The 25,559-nt window shown below is 41.2% G+C and overlaps 2 protein-coding genes across 12 annotated transcripts; one reads left to right on the top strand and one right to left on the bottom strand.

Annotated features, from left to right (window-relative positions):
• Positions 1–1,439: 1,439 nt before the first annotated feature.
• Positions 1,440–22,052, bottom strand: LOC109629672 (WD repeat-containing protein 37-like). Of its 5 annotated transcripts, XM_069513096.1 has the most exons (16): positions 21,808–21,916; positions 20,763–20,876; positions 18,891–19,179; positions 15,753–15,849; positions 15,536–15,631; positions 14,967–15,031; positions 14,638–14,721; positions 12,404–12,542; positions 11,953–12,024; positions 11,761–11,805; positions 11,536–11,612; positions 10,902–11,136; positions 10,482–10,623; positions 4,428–4,562; positions 4,017–4,131; positions 1,440–3,936 (listed from the first exon to the last, which is right to left on the bottom strand). In XM_069513096.1, exons 3-16 carry the CDS (start codon positions 19,041–19,043, stop codon positions 3,805–3,807), a joined length of 1,587 nt encoding a protein of 528 aa, XP_069369197.1. In that variant the 5' UTR covers positions 19,044–19,179; positions 20,763–20,876; positions 21,808–21,916; the 3' UTR covers positions 1,440–3,804. The 5 variants fall into 5 exon arrangements, with proteins under 5 accessions (XP_069369197.1, XP_069369198.1, XP_019943012.1 ...); XM_069513097.1 differs by lacking the exon at positions 14,638–14,721; XM_020087453.2 differs by lacking the exon at positions 14,638–14,721 and having other exon boundaries at positions 20,763–22,052.
• On the top strand, positions 20,493–25,496 carry idi1 (isopentenyl-diphosphate delta isomerase 1). 7 transcript variants are annotated; one of them, XM_020087454.2, is made up of 7 exons: positions 20,493–20,618; positions 22,125–22,285; positions 23,168–23,340; positions 23,445–23,537; positions 23,641–23,771; positions 23,870–23,974; positions 24,770–25,496. In XM_020087454.2, exons 2-7 carry the CDS (start codon positions 22,128–22,130, stop codon positions 24,980–24,982), a joined length of 873 nt encoding a protein of 290 aa, XP_019943013.2. In that variant the 5' UTR covers positions 20,493–20,618; positions 22,125–22,127; the 3' UTR covers positions 24,983–25,496. The 7 variants fall into 7 exon arrangements, with proteins under 7 accessions (XP_019943013.2, XP_019943015.2, XP_019943018.2 ...); XM_020087456.2 differs by having other exon boundaries at positions 20,514–20,666; XM_020087455.2 differs by having other exon boundaries at positions 20,531–20,658.
• Positions 25,497–25,559: the final 63 nt, after the last annotated feature.

Here is a 25,559-nt window from a genome sequence, read left to right as displayed (position 1 = left end):
CAAAGAGCGAGTTCCCCCTTAAACCTGCAATCTAATGTGGAGATGAGTTTGCATCCTGTCGATCCTCGGCTGTTTAGCTGCTAAATGTTCTACTATGTTCACCAGCTGTTCTCCAACCAGTGTCCGTGTGCTGCTGAGCAGGTAGTAGAACCAGCATTTGTTCTAAAATTTGTTGTCTGGCCATATAAAAAAATTTGTGAGTTGCTACATTATGATAAATATATCAGATTAAATTCCTTTTAAATAACAGTGTTAAGGTTTAACAGATTGAATTATTGATTAGCTCTCAAATACAGCAGGACTGGAGAAAATGAATACAGATCTGTGTAGCAGAGGTGTGCTCTTCTTCTGTCCTACTCCATTAATCATCTCATTACCTCACACATTTATCTTGTGACCTTTTGGAGGAGGCCGGGAACCACTGTGCTGAACATCAGTATAACTGTGGTTAACTCCACATCGACCCGAACCATTTTATTATTTTTTTTAATAGTCTAAAGAAATGTTGTATTCTTTAAGAAAGTGCACTTTTAGCTTAATACAACTGAACGCTCTCTACTGGAGGTTTGAGTGTATCTTGTTTTTGTTTGTTTTTTTGCCGTAAACCAAATTGCATTAGGGATTAATAGAGTGACATTGTATGATAATGCACTGTGTAGTATTGTATTAACAGCTACAACTGTAAAATGTCAATAGTAGACTGCAGAACTTTTACTTGTAAATGAGTAATTTTACTCTCTAGTATCCCTCCTTTAAATTAAAGATCAAAATATGTCTTCCATCACTCTAATTACTGAAATGTTAGCTGAGAAGAGCTTTACCTATAGTGCAAAAAATGACTAGTTTCACACACATATCCTGGTTTAAATGATGTAGCTCTTGTTGGAGAAAATATAAAATTAAACATTATTATACTTGAACAACTTTAAACTATAAAAGATATGACATACTGAAAATCAACAGAGCACATTCACTTAACACGTCAGAGTAGGGATAGAAAAGGCATAAATCAAATCAGCAGCTAAACAAACGTTTGTTTAGCTTTTGTTAATCACATTAGCTTTTCCTGCTCTGACAAGTTTCAAGTACCTGCTGTCACAACACATCAAAGGGGTGTTAGCATGTCTACTGTATGTGTGCAGCTGCCACATAGCTTCCTTTATGCCACAGGACTATTCAGCAAAGAAACTTAAGAGACTAAAAATATCAAGTTTCTAATCAGCCTTTTTTTAAAATAGCAAAACTCCTGCTCCTCGGCACAAATGCTTGTACACCTCATGCTCCTGCTGCCATTAACACTAGAGGTCATTATCCAGAGGCACCGTTCACTTACATCCCGATGAATAAAGTGTGACTTTCAAAAATGATACATATCTTTTTGAAGTGAATAGGTTACGAGGGAGGGTGGTGTTAATTAAGACGAAGGAGACATGTGAGACTGCGGTCGGAAATCACACATTTTTATTGGAAAGTGTCAGAGAGCACGTACCCGTCACAATAAAGTATGCAAAGTAGATCACATAATGAAGTTTGAGGTGAATATGACTCACTACAATGAAGTGAAGCCTATCCACTTTTTTTGTTACTCTTCCAATCCGACACGTGGTAATTTAATGTATCAATCCAAAATCATATTTCCTCCGAGTTAGAATTCATATGTGGGCCTCAAATTATACTTTGCCTTTCTACCTGCAGATTAAAATGACACTGATAGCAGTGGGCACTGGAGTTCCCTGCATGAAAGAGAAGTAAAAGTCCTATCTGCACTGTGCAGCGGAACACAATTAGTTATTTAACAAGCGTTTGGGAAAGTGCATTGATGCTCAAATGGATAAGGCTAATGCATAATTTTTCAAGGAATTTCTATACGTTTATTACATTTTTAGGTTCATGCTACTAAAAAAATCCATTCTGGCTCTATTGTTGGTAGAAACAGTAGTGAATAGTGGTCTGAAGCCAATGCATACCTACATGCACCGAAGTTACGTCTACACTAAGTCGTCTTTACGGGATTTACAGCACTGAAACATCTGAGGATGACAAACTACAGCATGACTTCATGTTCAGGATATTGCACATGTGTAACAGGTAAAGTTCCCGTGAGTTTCAGTTCAAACATCAAGGAGCTGGGTTATTGCTTCTGTTTCGGGATCAAACAGACAGAGAGGCTTAATCTACAGCGGGAGGTGCGAGAGGTTGTACAAGGCTGAGGGTTCGATGCAAAGTGTCAACACGATAACAGAATATTAACGTTACCGAAGCGCAGAAATGTCCACAAAACAACAAATTCACGCTGGAATTTGTACAATACAGCAAGACGGGCTCTGAGTTGGCACTAGGTTTTTTTCCTTTCTTTATTCAAGAGAGTGGTGTTTGAGAACAGATGGCCTTTACTTATTTCACATTCAGATTTTGTAATGCTGTCACTTCAAACCCTGCCCTCACACTCAGATATTCTCTACTTGTGCTTAGATTTCCTGCACTCCAGCTTCTTCGTGCTCATATGCAATTTTTTTTCCATAGTTGCTAGCAAAACTGTTAAGGTGGAACGCAGGATTCTGGATGAACCTGGTTACAGTAACCGTCCGTAATGACGGTAGAAAATGTCCCTTGTCAACACTAAATTCTATTGGTGGGGACTCTAAACAAACTCAAAATCTGAGAGCAGAAGAAAATATTCAAGACAAGACGTTTCATGGTGCTCACAACCCTCCACATGAGGACAGAAAATGGACTTCACCTGCGACCTGAAGTGAATATTTCATTTTACATGATGATGAACACATCATACACCTCTAGAGGATTCTACAGTAACAAGAATGCAGATGTTTTCCAATTTTTGCTTTGCTCTTGACACTTTGCATCCTTACAGAAAGGCAGAATTGAAGCAATACTTAAAAAAATGAAATTCTCTTGTAAACACGGAACAAGGCAGAGTTACAGTATCATACGTTTGAAATACTAAATATATTCATATATAGGCTGGCTGTGAACTGAAAGCATCGAAGGTAATAATAGGCAAAGACACAAATCTCCATCTTTGAAAGAGCAGGTCCTATGTGGAACATGTTAAGACAACGTGCAGGCGTGGATGTGCTGATATGTTTGGCTCCATGGTAAGAAATATTCCAAGTTTGACTAAAAGGATAAAAACGTTTCACATCATCTTCAGAAACAAGCAACAACCTGCAACACAGGCCACAACTTCATATATACACAATGTCTTTAAATCATATTCTACAAACTTTCCTGGGCTCATAACTGTAGTTTATCTACATGCGAGAGCCTCCATTCAGCAGTAACAGAAAACAGCAGTGACATGAACAGCAGCCTGTGACTGTGGAGTCAGATTTATAGTTTTTGTTTTCTTACACAGGGAGGGCTCGAAATAAACGGATCAGCCTGTCACGATTCACAATCCATGCTAAACAAATGAAGGGCACACACACAGAGGAGCGTGGCCTCGTACAAACTCTGACAATAAAAGTGTCGGAACTGAATCATTCTGCCCATGTGCACAATGAGAGACAGAATAAATTAATCAGGGGAATAATATCTTGTCAATCAGTGTTACATCTGCATCCAAAGAAAACGGCAAAATGAACGACGCATTTCCCACCTCACACCTGCGTGAAATGCACAACGACCACGTTTCACAGTTTAAACGCCTTCATCGTACGAGCATGTACGAGGTCCACAGATTACAGTGTTTGTGTACCACATTGTATTTACATGGATAGATTCTGATCATCTCCTACTTCACTGTGTGTTGCTGTAAGAGTGTGTGTGTGTGTGTCAGTGGCATCACTTCTCCTGCAGCAGTGCCGGGATGTTGATGTTCCAGCCGATGGCCTGTCGGTCGAAGCCGCAGGTGAACAGGTTGCATGACTGGTTCTCTTCGTTCCACGCCGTGCAGCACACCATACGCCTGTGACCCTACACACACACAGAGGTGTAGAATGTTAGTTTTAACGACTTCAACTCACAAATCAAACACACATCTTCCTCCTCCTTACCATCCTGTTGCTGCGTGGAAGTCTGGCCAGCCTCACTCCGCTCATGTCGAACAGTCGGACCTGTCGATTGTCATGTGGCAGAGCAATGATCCTCTGGTTGGCGGAGACGCTTATCCTGAAACATCACATCGAGTTCTCTTTGAATCTGATTTTGGTTCATTCTGCAGTGCAGTCGGTTAATTTACAGAAAATATCTCAAGCACAAATTTACTTCAGCACATTGTACTTTTAGTTTGTCACAACTCTGTATGCATGATCCACTGACATTAGCTGCCCCTGGACTCTGTGTTCCCTGCTGGCATTCCTGAAAAGTCTTTCTGTGTGGTGATTCAATGTTCCCCCCATGTTCACGTGCCTTTTCTCTGGGTACTGTCATTCTAGGAGGCATCAGAAAAATGTCCCATTACCCACCTGTTCACAGCCGAGTCAGTGCGGATGGTTGCTATGGGTGACCTCATGTTTTTCAGATCCCACACCTTGACGGTGCGGTCGTCACTCCCTGAAACCACGTTGTCGCCCACCGTGAACACCGCCGACGTCACCGTGCTGAAAAAGATGGACACACAAAATCAGGGAAAGTTTCTATTCATTTTCTGGTTCAGGAAATTAATGTATTGGAGCAATTATAACTCACACACCATAACACGAGACAGTGTGCCACAGTGATATGAGCATTGATACTAAATGAACCTGGATGTGTTGGAACATTGTGTGGCCCATGCATTCAAATGTGATCCTCTTTTTTTACACAAAGAAGAGGCTTTGAGAATGTTCAAACTGCCCCACGTGTTTGAGCTGCTGATCCACTGAGACTTTCTACATTTTACACAAATGCACTGTCTCATGTCCTCAATCATTTTATCCTCATGTGACATGAGTGATCAAAAAATTAACCATCAGAGGGAAAATACGAGACTGAAAACTAAGAGATTGGACGTTTCAGAACATGGATCCAAAACTTTTTCCAAGTCCTATTAAAGGAGCTCAAGTACTCAAGCATGTTGAATTAATTTAACAATGAATATTAATTAACACACATTAAATATATATATAAGCACTTACAGTTACACATTTTCACCATTCAACACTCAAGATGGGGATGGAAACTATAACCAAAAATAATATCAGTCGATATAGATATTTATAATGGTAAATATCACATTATTTTGTATTTAAGTTAAAAGATTCTTGCTCCTGAGGGAAGGTTGTGGTTTATGGTTTCAAATTCTTCACTTGATAAACAGCAAATCATTTTGTAAATCTGAGGTTCTGAAGTTATGTGTTAAACCTCCTCACTGTGCTTACACAATATATAAGCATTATATTGATACAGAGTACATACAATGAACCTTAGTTTTATTGCTACACAGGTTTCTACCACATTCATGTTTTTAAAACAGTGAGTGATGTATCATATCCTGCATAAAGCATTTAAAACATTTCAATTTGCATTTCCATTCCCTGTTTAATTTCACCACTGTTTCACTTTGGGTCCTGTGTTGGAACAATGCAAACTTGGCAGGGGACACCCATCATCTAATGAAAAATTATTTCATGTATTTTTATATTATGCACTTAATGACCCTTTTAATTTCAATTTCTTGGTTATTGATTAATATTTCATTTGTAAAGTAATTTTTTTTTTAATAGTTCCTCCTTAATGACTTTGCAATTATTTATAGATTCATGCATTATTTTGTAAACAAATGTTTTAATCCTTGTGAGTTAATAATTAATTAAATGCTTTGTCACTGTTTGCATGACACTTGAGATCCTGCCGTGATGCATGGCGCCACACAAGAGCACTGAGGTCACGTCTAACTGTTACCTCAGTAGACAGCTAACATCAGTCAGTTTATTACTGTGTGTCAGTCGCTCCTCTGAGGGTTTCTCCTCTTCTCACACACACGTTTGTGCATCTATCTAATTCTAATCCTAAAATCAAGTCTTAACCCTGAAACAGTCCATTAAGAGAAAACGGAAAAAAGGGACAAAATATCCTCACTTTCCCAAAAAGTCCTCACTCTGTAGGTTCTAGCCTCAAAATGGTCCTCTTAAAGATATCTGTACAAGTGCTCCCAGCCAACGCACGCACGCACGCACGCACGCACGCACGCACGCACGCACGCACGCACGCACGCACGCACGCACGCACGCACGCACGCACGCACGCACGCACGCACGCACGCACGCACGCACGCACGCACGCACGCACGCACGCACGCACGCACGCACGCACGCACGCACGCACGCACGCACGCACGCACGCACGCACGCACGCACACACACACACACACACACACACACACACACACACACACACACACACACACACACACACACACACACACACACACAGTTGTTTCCATATCTAGATTTCCATGCTAAAACTGGCTTCCCCCTTAATTCAAACTGACACGGCATTCAGGGCTAATTAAGGGACTGAACTTGGTTCTATTAGAGAAGCTGGGGCTCAGGAAAACTACTTCATTGTTACAGCCGCCTTCTAACAATGCCGGGTAACGCCCACATGGGAATAGATGAGGAGAGAGAGAGAGTAAAGCCTCTCTCTCAAAGACAGGAGAGGTGGGAGGTGGGAGGTGTGTGTGCAGTGTAATCAGACATGGTAATTGATTAAAAGGTTGATTAAGGTTAAAGGGTTTTTAAAATGGGTGGGGAAGCGGGAGGGGAGTAGTGTTACTTAATGGTGTCTCTGCAGTGTCTCTGACAGCAAAGGTCAAGACTGGAAACTCAGGGAGCTAGGGAGGGAGGGAGACACAAATCATGGGAAGTAAAGATGAAAAACCTTGATGTCACGATTATAGAAATGACCAAAATGATCAGGCAAAATGTCCCAAAACTTCCTAAAAATCCTGATACACCATGTTTTATATTTAAAATATATATTTATTATCACAATAACAAATGATATAATTATAGCCAACAACATATCAAAGGTGCCCAAAATATCAGTGTTTCTTAATTCGACAATGGAAAGTCTCACTTGGACATTTGCGTTCACACGTGCACCTCCTCCGGAGAAAATACGGAGGAACTGCGGAGTTCAGTGCACATCTGAAAGCAGCTAGTTTCAACCTCTACAATGAAGAGGATGTTTACTTATATTGATATTAATGTTGAAAGCTTTTGAAACTGCTTTGGAATCATCTTTGAATTCTCATAAATACTTGAATGACAATGAATGAATCCAGGTATCCTTAGTTCACGTCATGGAGACCTGATAGTTTCATTGTCTGTGTTTTGACGGAGCAAATATCACATGTGCGGTGGATTAAATGCTGATTCTAGAATGAAGAATTTTTGTACTACAGTTCCAAATTAAATTGATCCTCTGTACTGGTTTTTATTTTTTTGCCTACCAGCATTTTGTTGTACATACATCTGAAAGGTAAACAGAAGTATTTGTTCTGGGACTGTGGTTGTGACCTGTATGCCTTTCTAAAAATCTCACGATCTTTGTTAATCATTTTAGAGCCAAATTAAGCCAAGTAGCTCAAATGTAAAGGAAACAATTCAGGAGAATATGAGTAGAGTGCTCTGTTATTTTGCTGTCCTGCAGTTAAACAGACAGCTGCAGAGCACCTGGTAAGTGCTGGTGAATTCCTCCAGAGACAGACTGTCAAATCTTCGGATGCACGCGCACACAAACACGTTGCATTTCTACCAAATTCAAATGCATCAGATAGCCGTCGTTTGTAGAGTAAATTTGCCATCACCTCTCGTTTGCTCTGGGCGGTTTTGTTAGCTCAAGTGCGGTCGTCATTACTCTGCAATTATAGCGGGGGGAGAGAGAGAGTGGGGGGTTTGGACAGAGGGTGTATGCTTCACTTTTAGCTGCTTCGCTGTCAGGGAGCGTTAGTGGTAATTGCCAGCGAAGACAGTGGAAGCAAGAGGATGGTTTCCCCCTCCAGCTCTCCACATCTTGTGCCTTTAAAGCATTCAACACTCTACTCTCCGCCACTGTCTCCATTTATGTGACATCAATACTCCAAATTAGAGATTCTGGGAAATTAGCAAGAGAGACGGCAACAGAGGTTCTGACAAAAAAAAAAAATCAAACAAGTTGGACAGTAGAACAAGTGTATGGGAGAGTAAATTGGGGTGGCTGTTGATGCAAACACACACACACTCACCCTGTCATGTCCTCATCGCTTTCCACACCTCAACAACTACAGCTAAAACGAATAGTTTATTTATTAACCTGGTTAAGAAATTGGTCGGATTAGCAGAAAAGTTGATCTACTTTGGTTATTGATTAATTCTTAAAGCAATATTTGAGCAAAATGTCAAAGAAAAATCCTTGGCTACAGTTGTTGTTGATGTGAATATTTCCTGTTTTTCTTAATACACTAAATCACACTGGATTTCTGAATTTGATCAGACAGAACAAGATATCTGAGGCTCATTTAGATACATATAGGAAAACAGATGAAGCATTCAACCATAGGACAAGAGGGAGGGAAGCAAGGAGACTTTAAGTGTTGGTAAGGAAACTATAGGAATCAATTTTATGTCAATTTTTTCCGGGCACAGGGACATCATGCATTATCACAATGTATGCTATGTTTGTTATTGTCATCAGAAACTTTTCTCTGCGCTGCCCTCTATTGGATGTTTTGCTTAACAACTATGTTGGCTAGGGTACATGTATCCAAACTGAACATTTTCAGTATGGGTCTTGAGGTTTGGTACACGTGTACTGAACGAATGCAGCGAGTCCACATGCGGAGCTTATTTGTGTGCGTACGGGTCTTAAATTCCATGGTACAACTAAAGTGAAGGATCGGATGTACTGTAGGCTCATGGTCATAGCGACCACAGACAAACAGGAGTGTGAAGACCCTCCCTCATCATTTACGTCTGCTGTGTGGGAACACTTCAGTGTCACAGTCACTATGATGACGAAAAACAAAGACGAGTGGATTGTACAAAAGTCAATATCGTGTAACTGCTATCGGATATGTAGCTGGTAGCACATTGAACATACCAACCATCCTCTGTTGTTGGGAATGCAGGGTTCAAATTCACACTGGTAATCGAGCCCTGTTACGAAGTTCCCTTTCATCCACTTCAGCCAACAAGTCATACCAGGCCACAGTGGGAAACATTGTTAGTACCAGCAGAGCATCAAACCAGTAGTTTTATTTGGAACACTTAATGGCTATTTATTTTACTATTATTTTATTTATTTAAGAGAATGCTTATTTTGTTGTTTAACTTTCGTAAAATTTACTTAGGGAAGAAAGACACAGCCGTAGTCTGCTCAGTCCAAAAGGGTTGAATAAAAACAAATCACTTGTTTTTTGTTCCTTGTTTCTACTGAATGAAAACGTACCGAACCGTGATTGTTGTGTACTGTTACACCCCTAGTGTTGGCGTAGCTGTTTTAGAACATTGGACAAGATGGTGAATATGTCCAAGGGATATTCACTATCTTGTCCTTTGTTCTAAAACAGCTATGCCAACATAACTCTTCTCATATGTAGGCAGCATAAATTAACCTTGAGACACCACTCACTATCTTTTGACAGTTTTTAATAACAAATGATTCAGTAACCCTGGCTGTCTGAATTCATATTACTGATACTGTCAATGGTTCACTGCTGTTCCACATTGGAAATGCTCAGCCATGGTGTTGTTGTCACTCATAAACACAGTATTTGGACAAGTTAACAAGGTATAACAGTGGGATGTCTTTGGAGGGGGTCTTTAAAGCATCAATGGCCATTTGGGAAGGAAATAAGGACGGAGGGATGGGAAGGAGGAGGGCTTTCGTTAACTGTGAAACACTGGTGCTTAATCTCATTACAACAATTGTCTATGGGAGAGAATTAAAGTGGGATCTGCAGGAATTATACATGTTGGGGTCGTACATAATGAGCTCTATGTAATCCCCCACTTGCAATCAAAGGCTCCCAGCCAGCCAGCACACACATGTAGACACACGCACGCACACGCACGCGCACACGCACACGCACACGCACACACACACACACACACACACACACACACACTTCCTACACTCTTTATAGAGTGCTGCCATTGAAAGTCACAGACAAGCCTGACAGTCAACATTTTGAAATGAACGGCTGCAATTGAGTGTTAACAGCAAGCAAGTGTGGGGGATTAACGCAGAAACGGACAGATAAATGAACAGGAGAGTGAGGGAGGGAGACAGAGGGAGACGGAGAAGAACGAGAAAGCCGCCGAAGTAAAGAGAGGTGCTCCGTAATGAATGAGAGGAGAGTGGAGGATTTGGCTTACAGCAGCACGGTCTGTAAATTAACGTGGCTCAGTAAAAGGAAAATAACTGAAATTGATGAAGGGATTTACAGACAAGAGAGATGCTACAGCACCACCCTGTGGGCATAATGAAGACTGCAGTAACTAGACGTATCATCCAGGTGCAGTGTTTGTGTGTGTTTGTGCGTGTGTCAGACTTACTCGGTGTGTCCCTGGAAGACGTTGACAGAGTGGATGGACGGGTCTCTGAAGTCCCAGAGTCTGAAGGTGGTGTCTCTGGATGAGGTGACCACCAGACGCTGGGTAGGGTGGGTACAGCAGTGGGTCAGCTCCTGGTCATGGCCTGCAAACACACACACACTTTTAGCCATATGTTTTATTTGTATGGTGTCATGGGGGATCATGTGTGCAACATCAGATGCAGTAACAGGACATTCACCATCTATGTTTATACTAAGCAAAGCTGCTGGCCGTAGGGAGTGGAAACACGAACATATCCGATCAGACCTGTGTCAGACTGGCTATAAATAACATAATTTTGTCTCCTCAAACAGAAATGAAATACATGCTGATACCAGGTGTGAATAGGGCCTATGGTGTAGTATTAGCCTGTTTACCTACCAGTGAGTGTGTGAACCAGCTCAGACGTCTCCACCTCATACAGGTTGGCAGCACGATCCCAGGAAGCTGTCACCACTTGTCGGCCCCCAACCAACCAATCGGCTGCGATAACTACACCCTGGTGACTCTTCAGGGTCGCTGTAGCCACCCGGACGGTGGGGACCTCGCACGGGCCCTCTCCATCCACCTCTCCTTCCTCTCGGTCTGACGAGTCCTGGTCATCATCACAAGGAGCCTGTGGAGGGACAGGCGTCCAGTAAATCAGTGATGGATTAGTGAAATTAAATGCACAATATGGTATTTCTGCTGCTAGAGGTCATTACATTTGTTTAGTCACATGAAACAGATCATTATCTTAAAATTACAGTTTAAAATAAATTACAGATTTCTGTAGGTTTGAAAATGAGTGGAAATGTTTTGGATAAAGTGAGAACACAACTCAAAAAAATATATAAAACACAGGTCTAGGTCTTTAAACATTTTAATGCAGAAAAAAGTTAATATATCATGAAAATTAAAGTGACCTATTTGTAAATGTAAATAGTTTTAACATGCATCCTTTGGTGGTAATACATCTATCAAATTCCAGGACCATCCAATATAAACCCTGGGAGAACAGTACAAAGCTACTCACACTGACATCTGGTGGTGGCTGGGGGGCAGGAAGCTGCACCATATAGCGCCAGATGTGAGCCGTCTGGTCCCCAGAGGCTGTGCAAACAGAAGTGCACATCAACAAACATGCAGCACATTCACATCCACGCAGAACTGACGGCTATAAAGCAGCAGAGGCAGGAAAACGTCAGTCAAACTGTCATGAAGAGCCTCATCATAAACGCACATGTGCTCACATACTAACCTGTGATGGCCATCTGCTCTGTGGGGTGGAACTTGATGGAGTTGACTGTGGATAAATGATGAGACACGTATATGTCATCAAACGACTCATGTGAGCAAATGTTGACAGTTACTTGCGGCACATATTTGTGATGTTAACCTGTTACACAACAGTACTTGCTACATATCTTTGATCAATGAAGTTTCTCATTACCTGATCCAGCATGACCAGCATATCTCAGAAGACATTTCCCAGTCTCTATGCTCCATAGCAGAGCCGAGTGGTCTGTGAGGGAGCAGGGGGACAACAAGCCGTTTTATTAGCTAATGATGTTGTAATGTGCTGTTTTTACATAGTGTTCCATTTGGAGAAAAAAATCAAGAAACAAAAAAACAACTGACCTACATGGAAAGAAATATAAAATAATAATAATAATATCCTCTGTGCTCTTATTTTTCTCTCATTACATCCAGGCGTCAGAATTTATTTGACAATATTATTTTTTCATACAAGTGGACACTTTTCTATTTATATTAAATTATGTGAACACAGCACCTACGGTCTTGACTAATAATCCCTATTGAAAGCCACTACACAGCATATTGGCCATGCAAAAAAAAACAATGCAGTAAATGTAAACAGTCAATGAAGTGACTTGGTGTACCTGCAGAAGCGGTGCCCAGGACCACAGGCTGAGTTCGAGTGACACTGAGGTCCCAGATCCCGTCCCGGTGACCCACATACTCCTTGAGCAACTGACACAAAGCCCGAGACCCTGCAGTGGCTTTGAAACTGGACACAATCTGAACAGGGGAGGGAAGTGATGGGGGGGTGAGACAAAGAGAAAAAAAAGAGAGGGGCGTGATCTTGGTTAGCTTACATGGCTGAACAAAGTTAAAGAAATAAGGCTGTGTTTGTTAACTGAAATGTGGCTACATGACCATCCCGCAGACTGCAAGAAGTAGTTCTGACACTCGTCACACAGTTTATTGCTGCTCTCTGACAAACAGATGAACAGATAAGACACAGTATTGGAGGGCCTGTGTCACATAGGGAGATTAGCGGGTTAGCCGCTGTCTTTGGGCTTGACTCAAGGTTTTCTGGCATCATGAAGCCGATTCACTTTTAACTGCAGGTTTATCTCCAAAGGATCAGATCAAAGGATCAGATCAAAACCTGTCGACAGCCAGACAGCTCTCTGGAAAAATTGAATTATTATTCCAACAGTAACCTGGCAGGGAGAAAATGTTCAAAACAAAGTGAGTTTGCTTGGTGACAAAGGCCTCAAAAGCTCAAAAAAGTCAAGTGTGTGTTCATCCTAGATGACACATACAAGGATTGTTTTTTACATGAGAGCATGACTCTGCCACTGCCATTAGGTTTAGAGTTTCAAATTGCACCAAACTGTGTCACTGGAGTATTTATATCAGGACTGCTCATACTCCAATTCAAGTACCAGCAGATGGAAGCACTGTGCACTTGCACCTGTAAAATGAGACGATCTATTGGTCTGTTTACTTGTCAGAGAGCGATCACAACCTGCAGTGTTCATGCTGCTGCAAGCGGACGGCTGACCACTGCAATAAGCTCAGATCACTGCGAGTCGTTAGATGCAGCAGCGAAGCATCTGGTTCACATGTGTCAGCCTGTGTTAATCTATGCTCTCATTCTGTCTGCTGAGTTTACACTCACATTACACTATACTACCATCTCATTTGTTTACTGTCATTAGAAGACATTGAAGAGCAGTGAGCAACAAGAGGATAAGCTCATCCCAGCAGTAAACTAAGGATATAGTTAGTGCAGATGATTAGTTTCATGTCCCTTTCGGTCAGAACAGAATTAGTTTGTGGTCATGTTTCTTAGCCAGCTGATGGGTTAGCTGTATATTAAGTAGCAGCTAGTTCTGACAGGAGGTTAATCTAAGAAGTCCTCCCTTGATCCCATGTATCCTCTGTTTCTGTCTTTTTAATTAGAGGATGACTGTGTCCCACTCTTCATCCAGCTCACACAATGGCTGCATTCACATTACATTAATATTATATATTTGCTTCAAAAGGACAGCAAGAGAAAGGAAAATAAGAGACTGAGGAATCAATTTACTGGTTGGCAGATAATGTCTGCTGATATGAGCCTTTTACAGAAATATCACTATCAGTGTTTGCTGACATGCTGATGTGCTAATATAAAAAATTGATAAGATATAAATTATTATTTAAAGTTAACAATGCAGGAAAGATGTGCATTTATGTTTTACATTTTATCTAAGACTGTTTATTTCTAAATTCAAATTTTATATATTTATTTACAGTTATTTACAATCAAGTTTTCTGGATAACTGTAAAACACCACATCTCAATTCATTTTTTTGTCAAAGGGGTTTGATATTGACATCTTAGGAATCATTGGCAATCAAAACAAAATCTGTGTAGCAGTGTAGTACGACCTCAGCTAAAATCAAATCATCATTATTTTTGTGTTCCCACTACAATTATGACTCATCTGTCAAAAATTATTGCAATAGGTTTCTCGTCATTTATCCCTAGATTGGTTACATTAAGAAAGCTACATATGAATCATAATCAAGCTTTTTCACTTTGGACAAAGTCAAGATAGATGTTAGCTACATGAACTGGCAGCTCAGTTTGAAACAAGACTGTTTAAACGCAATCCTCCCGCCTCCTGATAATCAGGTCTAGGATGTGGTAAAATCAGTCCGATGTTTTGTAATTGATTAGATTTAACAATCGAGCCGTTCACCCTGATGACCACATGCCAGGGTGCAGAGCAGAGAAGAGATGAGGAGTCAAGGTCAGACTTTAGTTAAAAGAGAGACTCGGCCCACAGCTGCTCCCCCACAATGCTTAGTGAAAACAAACAGAGCATTCAGGAAGTTACCCATGAATCTCCGCCCCACAACTCCCATGTGGCCAAACTGAAGTTGCAAGGTCCACATATTTTGCCGTGGAAAGTGTACAAGCTCTACATCAGAGTTTAAAAAACAGAAGAAGACTAAATATCACACAGAGTTTGATTAATTAACGTCCATCATTACATCAGAAATGTAAATGTTCAACGACAACGGTTTGCCAAAAAACACTTCCTTCCGTAATTGTAACAGTCTGTTACCATGACACCAGGCCTGAATCCCAGCATCTCAGATGATTACACAGATGACAAATTTGACAGGCTCTGTAGAAAGGGATAACAAAGCAGGGTTCAGGTACCTTGCTGGTAGAGGCTTTGTAGGTCGTCTTCAGCTTCTGTGACAGTTGACTGGTGCTGTGGCTGGCTGTGTGACGGAGAGACAAACAACTGGTTTTAACAGCTGTTAACCACTTCTGAAAACGTGTGACATGTGACATGTTATTTTAGGAGTTACCAGTTAAAAAAGGCTTATTTTCATGAAATTCTCTTTTGTAAAGGAGATTTAAAAAGGGTTACCATGGAAATATATCCTTACAGATTGGCCTGGTCAGGCTACTTTTCAGGTTAAGCTTCCTGTCAAATGCTCAACCAGTCCTACAATCAGACTTTTAAGTTCATCTTTCCTGCTGCACTCCTTTATTATATTGTAAAGATAATAAATGAACACTACATTGTTTTAAAATTCCTACAGGTAACAGCTTCAATTGCTGAAGGAATGGAAGTTTTCGATGTCAGTCATCCAGGCTGAATATTCCAGTCCACATGGCAGTGAGATACATATACATTTATAGAAATATACACATTAATTTGAATGCCACATTTGTTACACGTATTATGAAGTACAGAGTGTGTGTAAGGAATAATGGACCTTTTGTTTTCAGCGCTCCCTTGGTGGGGTCTCCTCCCTCAATTGTTTGTCCATCTCCAGTCAGTCTCTCATTCAGGGAGTCGATTTCCCGGCGTACTGTAATGTTAGCACAGTGACAGGGCACCAGTTAGCAAACATTGCCTGACCTCTCAAACCATCTGGTTAGTCAATCAACACCTGACGCTCAATACGATGAGGTAAAAAGTAAGTTACTCACATTCAATGTTTTCGATGTAAAGATTTTCAAACTCGCGCTCGATTTGGCCAAAAAGGTCGAGGAGATTGTTTCGTAAGGAGAGGGGCAACTTTGAGTCCTGCAAACACAAGCAAAAGAAACCTTTAGAAACTTCAGATAATATCAGCCTAAAAATCCAGTATCAAAAAAAATAAATGACCTCACTTTATTCCCCCCACATTCTTTTGTAATTATAGAGTAATATGGTGTGCTTAAAATTCATAAAACAATTTCCTAAAATGATATATTCAAACCTGAAGATGCTGTTGCTGACATGAGAAGGTACAATTTCACACAGAAAAAAGTGTCTCTATATCAATAACAGTATATCTAACATCTTGTATAATCGCTGTTCAAAGAGAAGTTTAGGTGACTCATAAAATACACAGACAGACAGAACCCCCACATAAATCTCTTATCAAACACATCCTGTATATTTAACCGATTTCATCTGCCACCATCTGCACTTATGCTCTGCTACACTGAGGAAAACAAAACCATAACCTGCCAACAATCAACTGACTACACACCAGCTGGAGTCCAACCAACTCTCTATTACCACTGACTTACCTCCATGATAAACTCCTGGAAGCACCCTGTTATCAGATGACCACCAGACTGACATGCAAAGAGATGTAAAGGCTGCTGTGAACACAATGGACTCAAAAGCCTTTCGTTTGACAGCTCACCTCGAGAGCTGCTTCTAATTTCTACAACCGTCTGAAAGATGAGGAAACCACATACTTTAACACTCAACTCTTTCTTCTGGCACCAACAGTTTGTCAAATTGACCATTCTGTCAGCACACAAATATGTCAATTAGCAAACAACGGGCAGTCCTTATGAATTCAAAGCAGCTTAGGTATGGCCTTTAAACCTGCAGTGCACTATGGTTAATAATGACGGCATTCAAAGTGGGAAAGAAAATGCATTCTGTGTGCTACTAGTGGGATTGTAAAGCTGTCTGTCTAAGTGGAACTTGTGCTGTGTGTGGCAGGAGGGTGGACTAGGAGCATAAACAGAGCCGACATGGCTCAGCAATGGAGGGGAAAAAGGCCTGGTGAAAAGATTAATCAGACGCGGACAAGCAGCCCATATTAAAACTTGATGAGACAACCGGCCAATGCAAGCTGAGCTCTGGATTTAGACACTGATAATTCAAGGATAGGGTCGAGCGGAGAAAGTAAAGTCTAAAAGCCTTCCACGGGCTGGTGAATACAGACAAAAATCAACTATCACATTATTTATTTACATAACAGTTTAATATAAAGTCTAGATAATGAATAGTCCAACAACGACCTGGATCCCAGCATTACACTGCATAAATTTATAAAGGCTGCACATTAGAGCCGATGTAGGACCTTAATGCTTAATGCTACTGATTGAGTCGGAGCCTCCCCGATCTCGAATCATAATAATCGGCTCCAACAAAAATTGGGAGGCATCACCAACTGGATGTTGCGTACTTGTACAGCTGTGACTAAAGAAACAATACATTTCCAAACAGAACACACAACATCGGTCCTCTTCCATGTTTAATTTTCTTCTGAAGTCACGTTCAATCAGGCAAGTGCTCCACACTCCAGTACGGAAAATGGTGGTAATGCACCTAAAAGTTGAGTGCCAACCATCATAAAAAAACAGAAGAAAAAGAATAATCTCAAGTATCTGCCACTGTGAAATCATAACATACAAACAGCAAGTGTGTGGTCTTAGGTTCTGGCCAAATCATCTAGCATGTGCATTCTGAAGATTATAAAATTAAAACCGGTTAAATCTGTCATTATGTGTGTGGTCTCCCACGTTTTAAAAATAACTCAAGAGTTGAAAATCCTCTAATGTGCAGCAGCTTTAAAACTCACCAGTGACTTTGAAATGTGAACATTACATGGCTATATCTTTTTTAGTGTTAATAATTGTTAATTATTTTTTTATTTATGCTTTTGCACAAACATACCACAGCAAATTCCTTGAATGCTTAACCCTCCTTGGTAAAAAAAAACAATTCTGATTCTGAAAACCAGAAGGTTCTGAAGACACAATGATAGAATCCAAACCACTTGACATTAACTCACAAACACTTTATGGATCTTATCTGAGAGACGACTGTTAATGAGGTCAGCCCTCCAGCCAACTCCCAAAAGTTAACAACCATGGAGATGTTGATCAAACAGACAGTTTTTATTATCTTGGCGGCATAGACCTGCCATTTGCTTCATTAATAAATGTTTTTGCATCAAACAGTGGAGTAGTCTTCCATTTCTGGCTGAAATAAATCAATTGTAGCTCCACTTTAAAGGTAGAGTGTGTAGAATTTTGTGATATCTAGTGTTGACGTTGCATGTTGCAGCTGAACACCCCTCTGCTCACCCTCTGCTTCCAAACATGAAAAATAACCTGTGTTAGCCTTTAATTGTCATAAAAACTCAAAAGGTGTTTAGTTTGTCCAGTCTGGACTAATGTAAAAAACATGGTGGCCTCCGAAGAGAGGGCCCCCTCGATGTAAATATAAAGTATTTGAATATAAAAGGCTTTTTCGGGTTAAAGAAAACTACAATTCATACAATTTAGATGAAATGAACTAGTGAAAACATCATGAGGATTATTCTACATAAAATTTCTGCCAATAGTTCCCTTTCACCTAAATCTTATACACTGGACTTTTAAATGTTTGAGGATGGTTAATCACTAACTTGTTGTCACTAGTTAGCTTTAAAATTAACAGTCGATTCTTTTGTTTCAGCAGAAATAATCAGTCACTGACATGCACATCCACACCAGACTGTTAATTTATGTTTAGATGTCAAATCTAAACGACTGCTATCAAACCAAGATTATTCCATTGGGGCTAGCTTTAAAACAGCATTTACAGTAGGGAAAAAACACATGTCAAAACCACATGGAAGCTTTGGATGTTGTTACACCAGCTAGACAATAAGAGAAATGCTGCTCAACCGGCTGGTACTCAGTGACAGTCAGATGCTAAATAAACAAGGATGTTTTTTAAAATATTCCTCCAACGTTTTGGCTCTTGCCTTCAAATACATGCCTTTAAAGCTGCATGTTTGTGCGAGAGGGAGTGAAAGTGAAAAGGCGTGAGTGTGTATGCATCTCCCTCACCTGTCCCTCCAGCATGTCTCCTCTTTGGATGCCCGGAGGCCTGTCCTCGGTGCTGTTGGTGCGCCGGATAGACAAACTGTGAGCCTTGCGTTTCTGTTTGGGGTGGCGGGCGGCTGACGCAGAGCCGCTGCTGCTTCCGCCCTCCACAGGCATCCCTCCTACCGGCTGGGTGGCCCTGCCCCCCTTCCCCTCCCCTCTGCTCACGTCCTACCTGAGAGGCAGGTAAACAAAGGCCAAGCTCGCTGGTTGGGCAGCAGGTGGGTTAGGTCAGCGTGTTTCCACCATCTACCTGCAGAGAAAAAGGAGGTCAAGCTCATGCAAAGAAGTCAAACCTCTATATATATATATATATATATATATATATATATATATTAAGGGTTTAGGTTCCTTTCTGGTGCAGCATTGGCCTCATATTGCATAAATCCAGCATTTTAAAATTCAAATTTCAGTTTATAATCATTCAGACCACAGATAAGACAAGTGCAGAGTGGAGTGAAATTATGTTGCATCCAGCTCATGGATGTTATTTGAAATATTATGGGTTCCCTAAGTAGGTATAAAAGCTTTCTACAATAATGAATAAATAAATGAATACATAAATAAATAAAACAAAACAATAAGTAGATAAATAAAAGACATTAAGATATTGCATAGGAGTGAATTAAATTACATATATTGAATAAACATATACATATGATGTGAACAGACATGGGAATTGTTGCACATATTGGATGACATTGCACTTACTAATCAATATCATATCAATCTATAAAAACATAGTGTATAGTAGTGTACTGTAAACAGAGTATATTACACACAGTTCTTTCAATGCTGCTTCACCTATAAGCAAAAATGTGCTGCACAATTTTAATTGTATTGATATTTCTATTAAACCTCGTATTCTAACCCTTAGCATAGCTATTGGAATATTAAACATTCTGTCGAATTAGTGTGCGTTTCTTGGTGAATTGTATCACACCCGAATTTTCTACTCGAAGTCGGGGAATCTCCGCAGACTAAAATGTTTCTCCTGTCTTGTACCTGTGTTTGCCAACAGAAGTGTATATTTTAAATTCACGGTTTTTTTAAATGGAGTCTGGCAAAAGGTCTTTACATAAGAGTGCATTTTGGGGGCTATGCGGGGTCGTGCTATCATCATCGGCAACGTCATTAGCATCCGGACGTAGCACCGACTATAGCTTTTTAGCTAATGTTTGCGAAATACCACGAGTGGCAAAATGACATGCAACAAGACCTGCATGAATGTATTGTACATGTTAGAGCACGACGGTGCTTCACTTAATATCACGACTTTCACCCCCTGAGCAGCACCGACACTCACCGCTGTGACTGCCTGTCTGACTTCACCCTCGCCCCGCATGAAGCTCTGGAGGCTGCGCTAGCTCTATGCTAACGCGGCTAACCCCCACATAGCACCGAGCAGAGCGGAGCTGGACGAACTTCTCAACGACGACGTGAAATATTAACTTGTATCATTCAACATGTTGCGGACGCGTGGCTTCAGTTCAACAGCTAACAAACATTTGAGGCCATTTTTTTCAGACACATCGACGTCGTTCAACTTCCGCGTCACGTGACTCCCTCCGAGCCAATGAGCTGCCGCGCCGATGCGGCGTCAACAAATGGGACGCGGTGACGTCAGAAACAGGCAGCGAAAGCTCGGACGTCATCGCGGAGTTGCTAAAATGTCGCTGTGAGCAGGAAGAGGTAAAAAAAGACACAGATCGTCCAGCGACACAGCGGAGAGGTGTGTGAGTAAGTGAGTGTGTTGTGTGTCTGTGTGTAGGCAGTGGGTCTGTGTGTGTATCTGTGTGTGTATCTGTGTGTGTGTGTGTGTGTCACAGTGCATACTTATGTTCAGCTGTCACTGGTCTGGGTGGTGCGGGCTGAGATGTGGTCTGATGACGTGCTCACTACAAAACCCGGAACTGAAACTTCTGGACCTGGATCACAAGGTCCCTGACACTGTAAAGGTCAAAGTGACACGATTAACCAATGGACAGTACATGCATTTATTTTAACTTACCTTTACGTAATTTGAGTATTTCCACTTTATGCTTCTTCTCGATTCTTCTACAATATCACCCAGAGGGAAATATATACTTTAGATTATTACATGTACCTGTAGTTTCTAGGTATTTACAAAATCAAATTTAAGTAAGTAAACTTTATTGTCATTTCTGCCATATGCACAGGACATAGACATGCTGTTTCATTCTGATCCTCGGTGTAAACATATATGAGACAGAACATAAACGGACGCTAAAACAAAACATAAAAGTATGCAACATAATAAGTACTCAAAACATAGTACACAGTACAACATAGTATGCCTTCATAAGGTAAACGGTGGATAGGATGAGAGTAGTGCAAACCGGAATCGTGCAGAAATGCTTGGGAAGTAATGTAATGTACATCCACAGGATGTGGTGAATCACAGTTAAAGATGCATATCATTGTTTTTTTCAGGCTGTTTGTTCCACTGTCTAAACAAAGCTCTTGATCCTCAGTGGGACCTTCTGGCTTAATGTAGGATACAATTATTCATAAATGAAAAAACAATGAGTTTTAAAATATGGCACCTTGTTATTAACCCAGAATTGATTATGCTTTTGTTATAATTTGTCCCCACAATAAAAAAAATTATATATCCCTCACAGGGTTGGAGTACTTTTACCTATGGTGCTTGCAGCGCCATTTTAATACTATTAGAATTGCAGCAATTTTGCAGTATTTTTATTTAACATATTTTTAGGATGCAGTGATTTGTCAAATAATAATAATGGGACCGACATTTGTTTTGTTGTGAATTTCTTTTTCAGATTAAACTATCAATACATGATCCTTAACAAATAGCATTAGATATATGAATAATCAGTGTAACAATCATAGTTACGGCTTATGAGCAGTGAGTTATTTTGGCGTTGGCTTCCTGGGTTTGTGAAGTTGTTGAAGTCTGCTACTGGTCAGTGGTGAACTTCACAAGGCGTTGACCTGCTGGTCAGAAACTACACGTAAGGACACTGCAGATACTTTAAAAGGGAGTTGATGTTATGAAACTGCAGATACTTTTGATGGGAGTTGTGGTTGATGTGTCCTCATGCCCTGGTGCTATCAGCAGGGTAGAGTCCCGTCCTGATTGACGGAACTCCTCTGCAGTTTTTACCGACAGCCACCGCGTCGCTCGGTGTGATTGGTTTTCCTCCTCGTCAGGTGATGGTGCGGTCTGTGTGGGCGGTGCTGCGGAGATTGTCCTGCCAGGGATCCGCCGCTGCAGCTGCGCGCAAACCAAACGTACCTATCTCCGTTAGAGCCGCAGCCCGGAGGAGCGGACCCGGACTCACCGCCGCCATCAGCCGCAGGACGATTTCCAGGTGAGCCCGGCCTCTGCGTGCAGCTGTGACCGTCGGTCAGGTGGAGCTGCGAGTCTGGAGACCCGGAGGACTGAGATCTGTGGGACCCAGAGCTGAGCTGCTGTTGATAGCCTGGTGTCCCACATCAACACAAACACTTCTGCCAGACTCCGTTTAAAAACATCTTCACCTGGATGCGGCTCTGTGTGTTGGTTGAAGTTCACACTTTAAAAGCATCAGCTCACACTCTGAGCCTGGTCTCTTTAATTCGGCTCACACAAAACAAGGAAAGCTGCACTTATCAGTACAAAACTTCATGTTGAGGCTGGAGTTCATGCTGCCAGCTGGACTTGTCTTGTACCTGACTTGTGGTCAAACCTGGGAACTTATTACTGCAACATGTTCATATTGTAAATGATTCAATTCATTGTATGGAACCTAAATAATTGCAATCATCTTTAATTGAAATGATACATCTAAATATTTCTATTTTCTATGGTTTAACTTATTTAATATTTTAATTAAAGTCATTGTAATAATGGTTAAAATAAATAAGCTGTTATAATATTGGTATTCATTTATAAGTATATGTTTTTAAATAATAGTACTTTTAATAATTGGATTTGTGGTTTTGTATGAAAAATTGAACTGTTGATAGTAGATGGATCATTCAGTTATTTAAAAAGTGTAAAGCGGTTCTCTTTTTTAAAGTAAGCACATTGTCAGAGAAGCCGTAACACAGCATAAAATCTGTTTGGGTTAGTTTGTAAACTTCACGTTTGTACAGGGGTACACATAGTGGTCACATAGTAGCTGCTGCGTTCTGAAGGTCATTAAAAAAAGTGCACAGCTCCTGTTCTGATCTGAAACACTGTTGTCCTTCTGCTCCCTGTCGCTCTGCAGTGAGGTGAGACACCTGCAGTCTGCAGTCAAGATGCCTGAGATCACCACAGATCACCTGGATGAGAAGCAGGTGCAGCTGCTGGCTGAAATGTGCATCCTCATCGACGAGGACGACCACAAGATCGGAGCCGATACCAAGAAGAACTGCCACCTCAACTCCAACATTGATAAAGGTGTGTCCTCCATGATGAAACACCACACACACCTGTAGTATTCTTCTTCTTTTAAGCCCATGTCAGATCTGTGCTGGTGGTAAACAGTGTCTTTGTTTTACCAGGTTTATTACACAGAGCTTTCAGTGTGTTCATCTTCAACAGTGAAGAGAAACTGCTCTTACAACAGCGGTCTGACGCCAAAATCACCTTTCCAGGTCAGCAGCACAACATTAAACCTCCCAGATTGACACACATAAGAAGTCCCAGCATAATTAGGCAATGAGTTCAACCATCTCGTGTGTATGTGTGTGTGTGTAGGCTGCTTCACAAACACATGCTGCAGTCATCCCTTACACACAGACAGTGAGCTGGAAGAGAAAGATGTTATTGGAGTGAGGAGAGCTGCTCAGAGGAGACTCAAGGCTGAACTGGGCATTCCCATGGATCAGGTAAAATACTGTGTGGGTGTGGTTGTATCCCAGCTTCCACATTGGATGGAAGAGGATTGTCAAAAGATGTAATGAACATCTGATCTCCTGTGCCTCAGGTGACACCTGAAGAAATGACGTATCTAACAAGAATCCACTACAAGGCCCAGTCAGACGGTGTTTGGGGAGAACATGAGATCGACTACATCCTCTTCATGCAGAAGGTGACACTGTGACATCTGCTGGTCTTAGACTTGAGTTACATCAGGACATCAAGCCTCAGTTGGTGTTTCTCGTCCTCTCAAATCTGGATGTAAAACCTTTCCACCAACTTCCCAGACTGCCTCTATGTCCTGTCTACGTGGCCAGAAATTAAACATCTGCATGTTTGATTCGAACAACACATAACTGAAGGAATTTGACACAAGTTTCTGAGCACAGACCAGTGCACCACCTGCCTGTACCCTCACAGGAACCTTTGGGTTTTTCAAAGATTGCTGGAATCACACAAGAAGAATGTTTAGCTCTGTGTTATGATCATGTATATGAGGCATAACCTGGAGCTGATGTTGATCCAGTGAACGTCCGTCTTATGACTCATTGACAATATTTTATGTTCAAACTTCCCACTGCTTTGTTTTCACTGAGAACAGTGTTTTAAATCTCCAACTAAATCCGGTCAGTCCCAAACATTTCGTGTAGAGTTGCAGGTCGCAGGCTACCTTCTCCGAGCTCAACTGCTGCATCGCACTGAATTATTTCTCACCCTACTCACTTTTCAAGGCACTCAAACTAGGTCTATTTTGAATTTCCAGTGCATCTGAAAAAGCACGAGAACACAACCTGAGAATAGACCTTTAAAGGACAGTGACACTGAAACCTAATTCTCACACAGGGAAACATGATAGGTGCATATATGATTTTTTTTTGATTCATTTGTGAACCCCAAGAGCTGCAGTATAACAACAGATGTCTCAGTTCAAATTATTCAGTCTTTTGATTTTTCTGTCTCTCTGAAGGATGTGGAGTTGAGTCCAGACCCCAATGAGATCAAAACCCACTGCTACGTGAGCAAGGAGGAGCTGAAGGAGATGCTGAACAAGGCCAAGCGCAAGGAGCTGCTGATCACGCCCTGGTTCAGCCTCATCGCTGAGACCTTCCTCTTCCAGTGGTGGGACAACCTGCACAACCTCAAACAGTTCATGGATCACGACAACATCCACCGCATGTAACACACACAGCCAGGGTCAGGCTCTACCGGAGTGAATCCAGTCCGCACCTGACACACGAGCACCTGACACCTCTGAAAATCACAGACTACTTTCTGTCAGGGTGGTAGCAGCACGTGTGGGGTTTCCGCACTAGAAGAGGAGGCAGAGGATGTTTAGCCTTGTTAAACATAATAGAGGACGTGGTTTATAGTAGGTTTGTGGCTCTGAGGTGCATTTATCAGCACATGAGGTGATGTTAGTAGAGCAGGTCTCTTTTGTCTTTAGAAAAGAAGGACGTCTGTCAGGTAATCAATTCTTATGAGGAGTCTCAGACTGATCAGATGACACCTAACATCTGATATCAAGTGCCTGAGTACAGGTCGTTAGAATGAGGTGAACAGTCACAACATGTAACACTCTGTATCTTTGTACTCTTTTACACAATAAAATACGATTGTGGTCATTGGCAGTAGATGACTGTAATTCTGATTTTACCTTGATGGTAAAAAAATAAAATCCTGGATCTGCTAAAAAAGTTATTGAGTTCTTTGTTTTGGGACCGACTCAGAGTGCTGATGATTTACTTTAAATCTGTTAA

The sequence above is a fragment of the Paralichthys olivaceus genome, chromosome 17 (genome assembly GCF_024713975.1).
Source record: "Paralichthys olivaceus isolate ysfri-2021 chromosome 17, ASM2471397v2, whole genome shotgun sequence".
Taxonomy (NCBI): domain Eukaryota; kingdom Metazoa; phylum Chordata; class Actinopteri; order Pleuronectiformes; family Paralichthyidae; genus Paralichthys; species Paralichthys olivaceus.
Note: the sequence above shows the minus strand (reverse complement) of the source record. Positions and strands in the feature narration are given on the sequence as shown.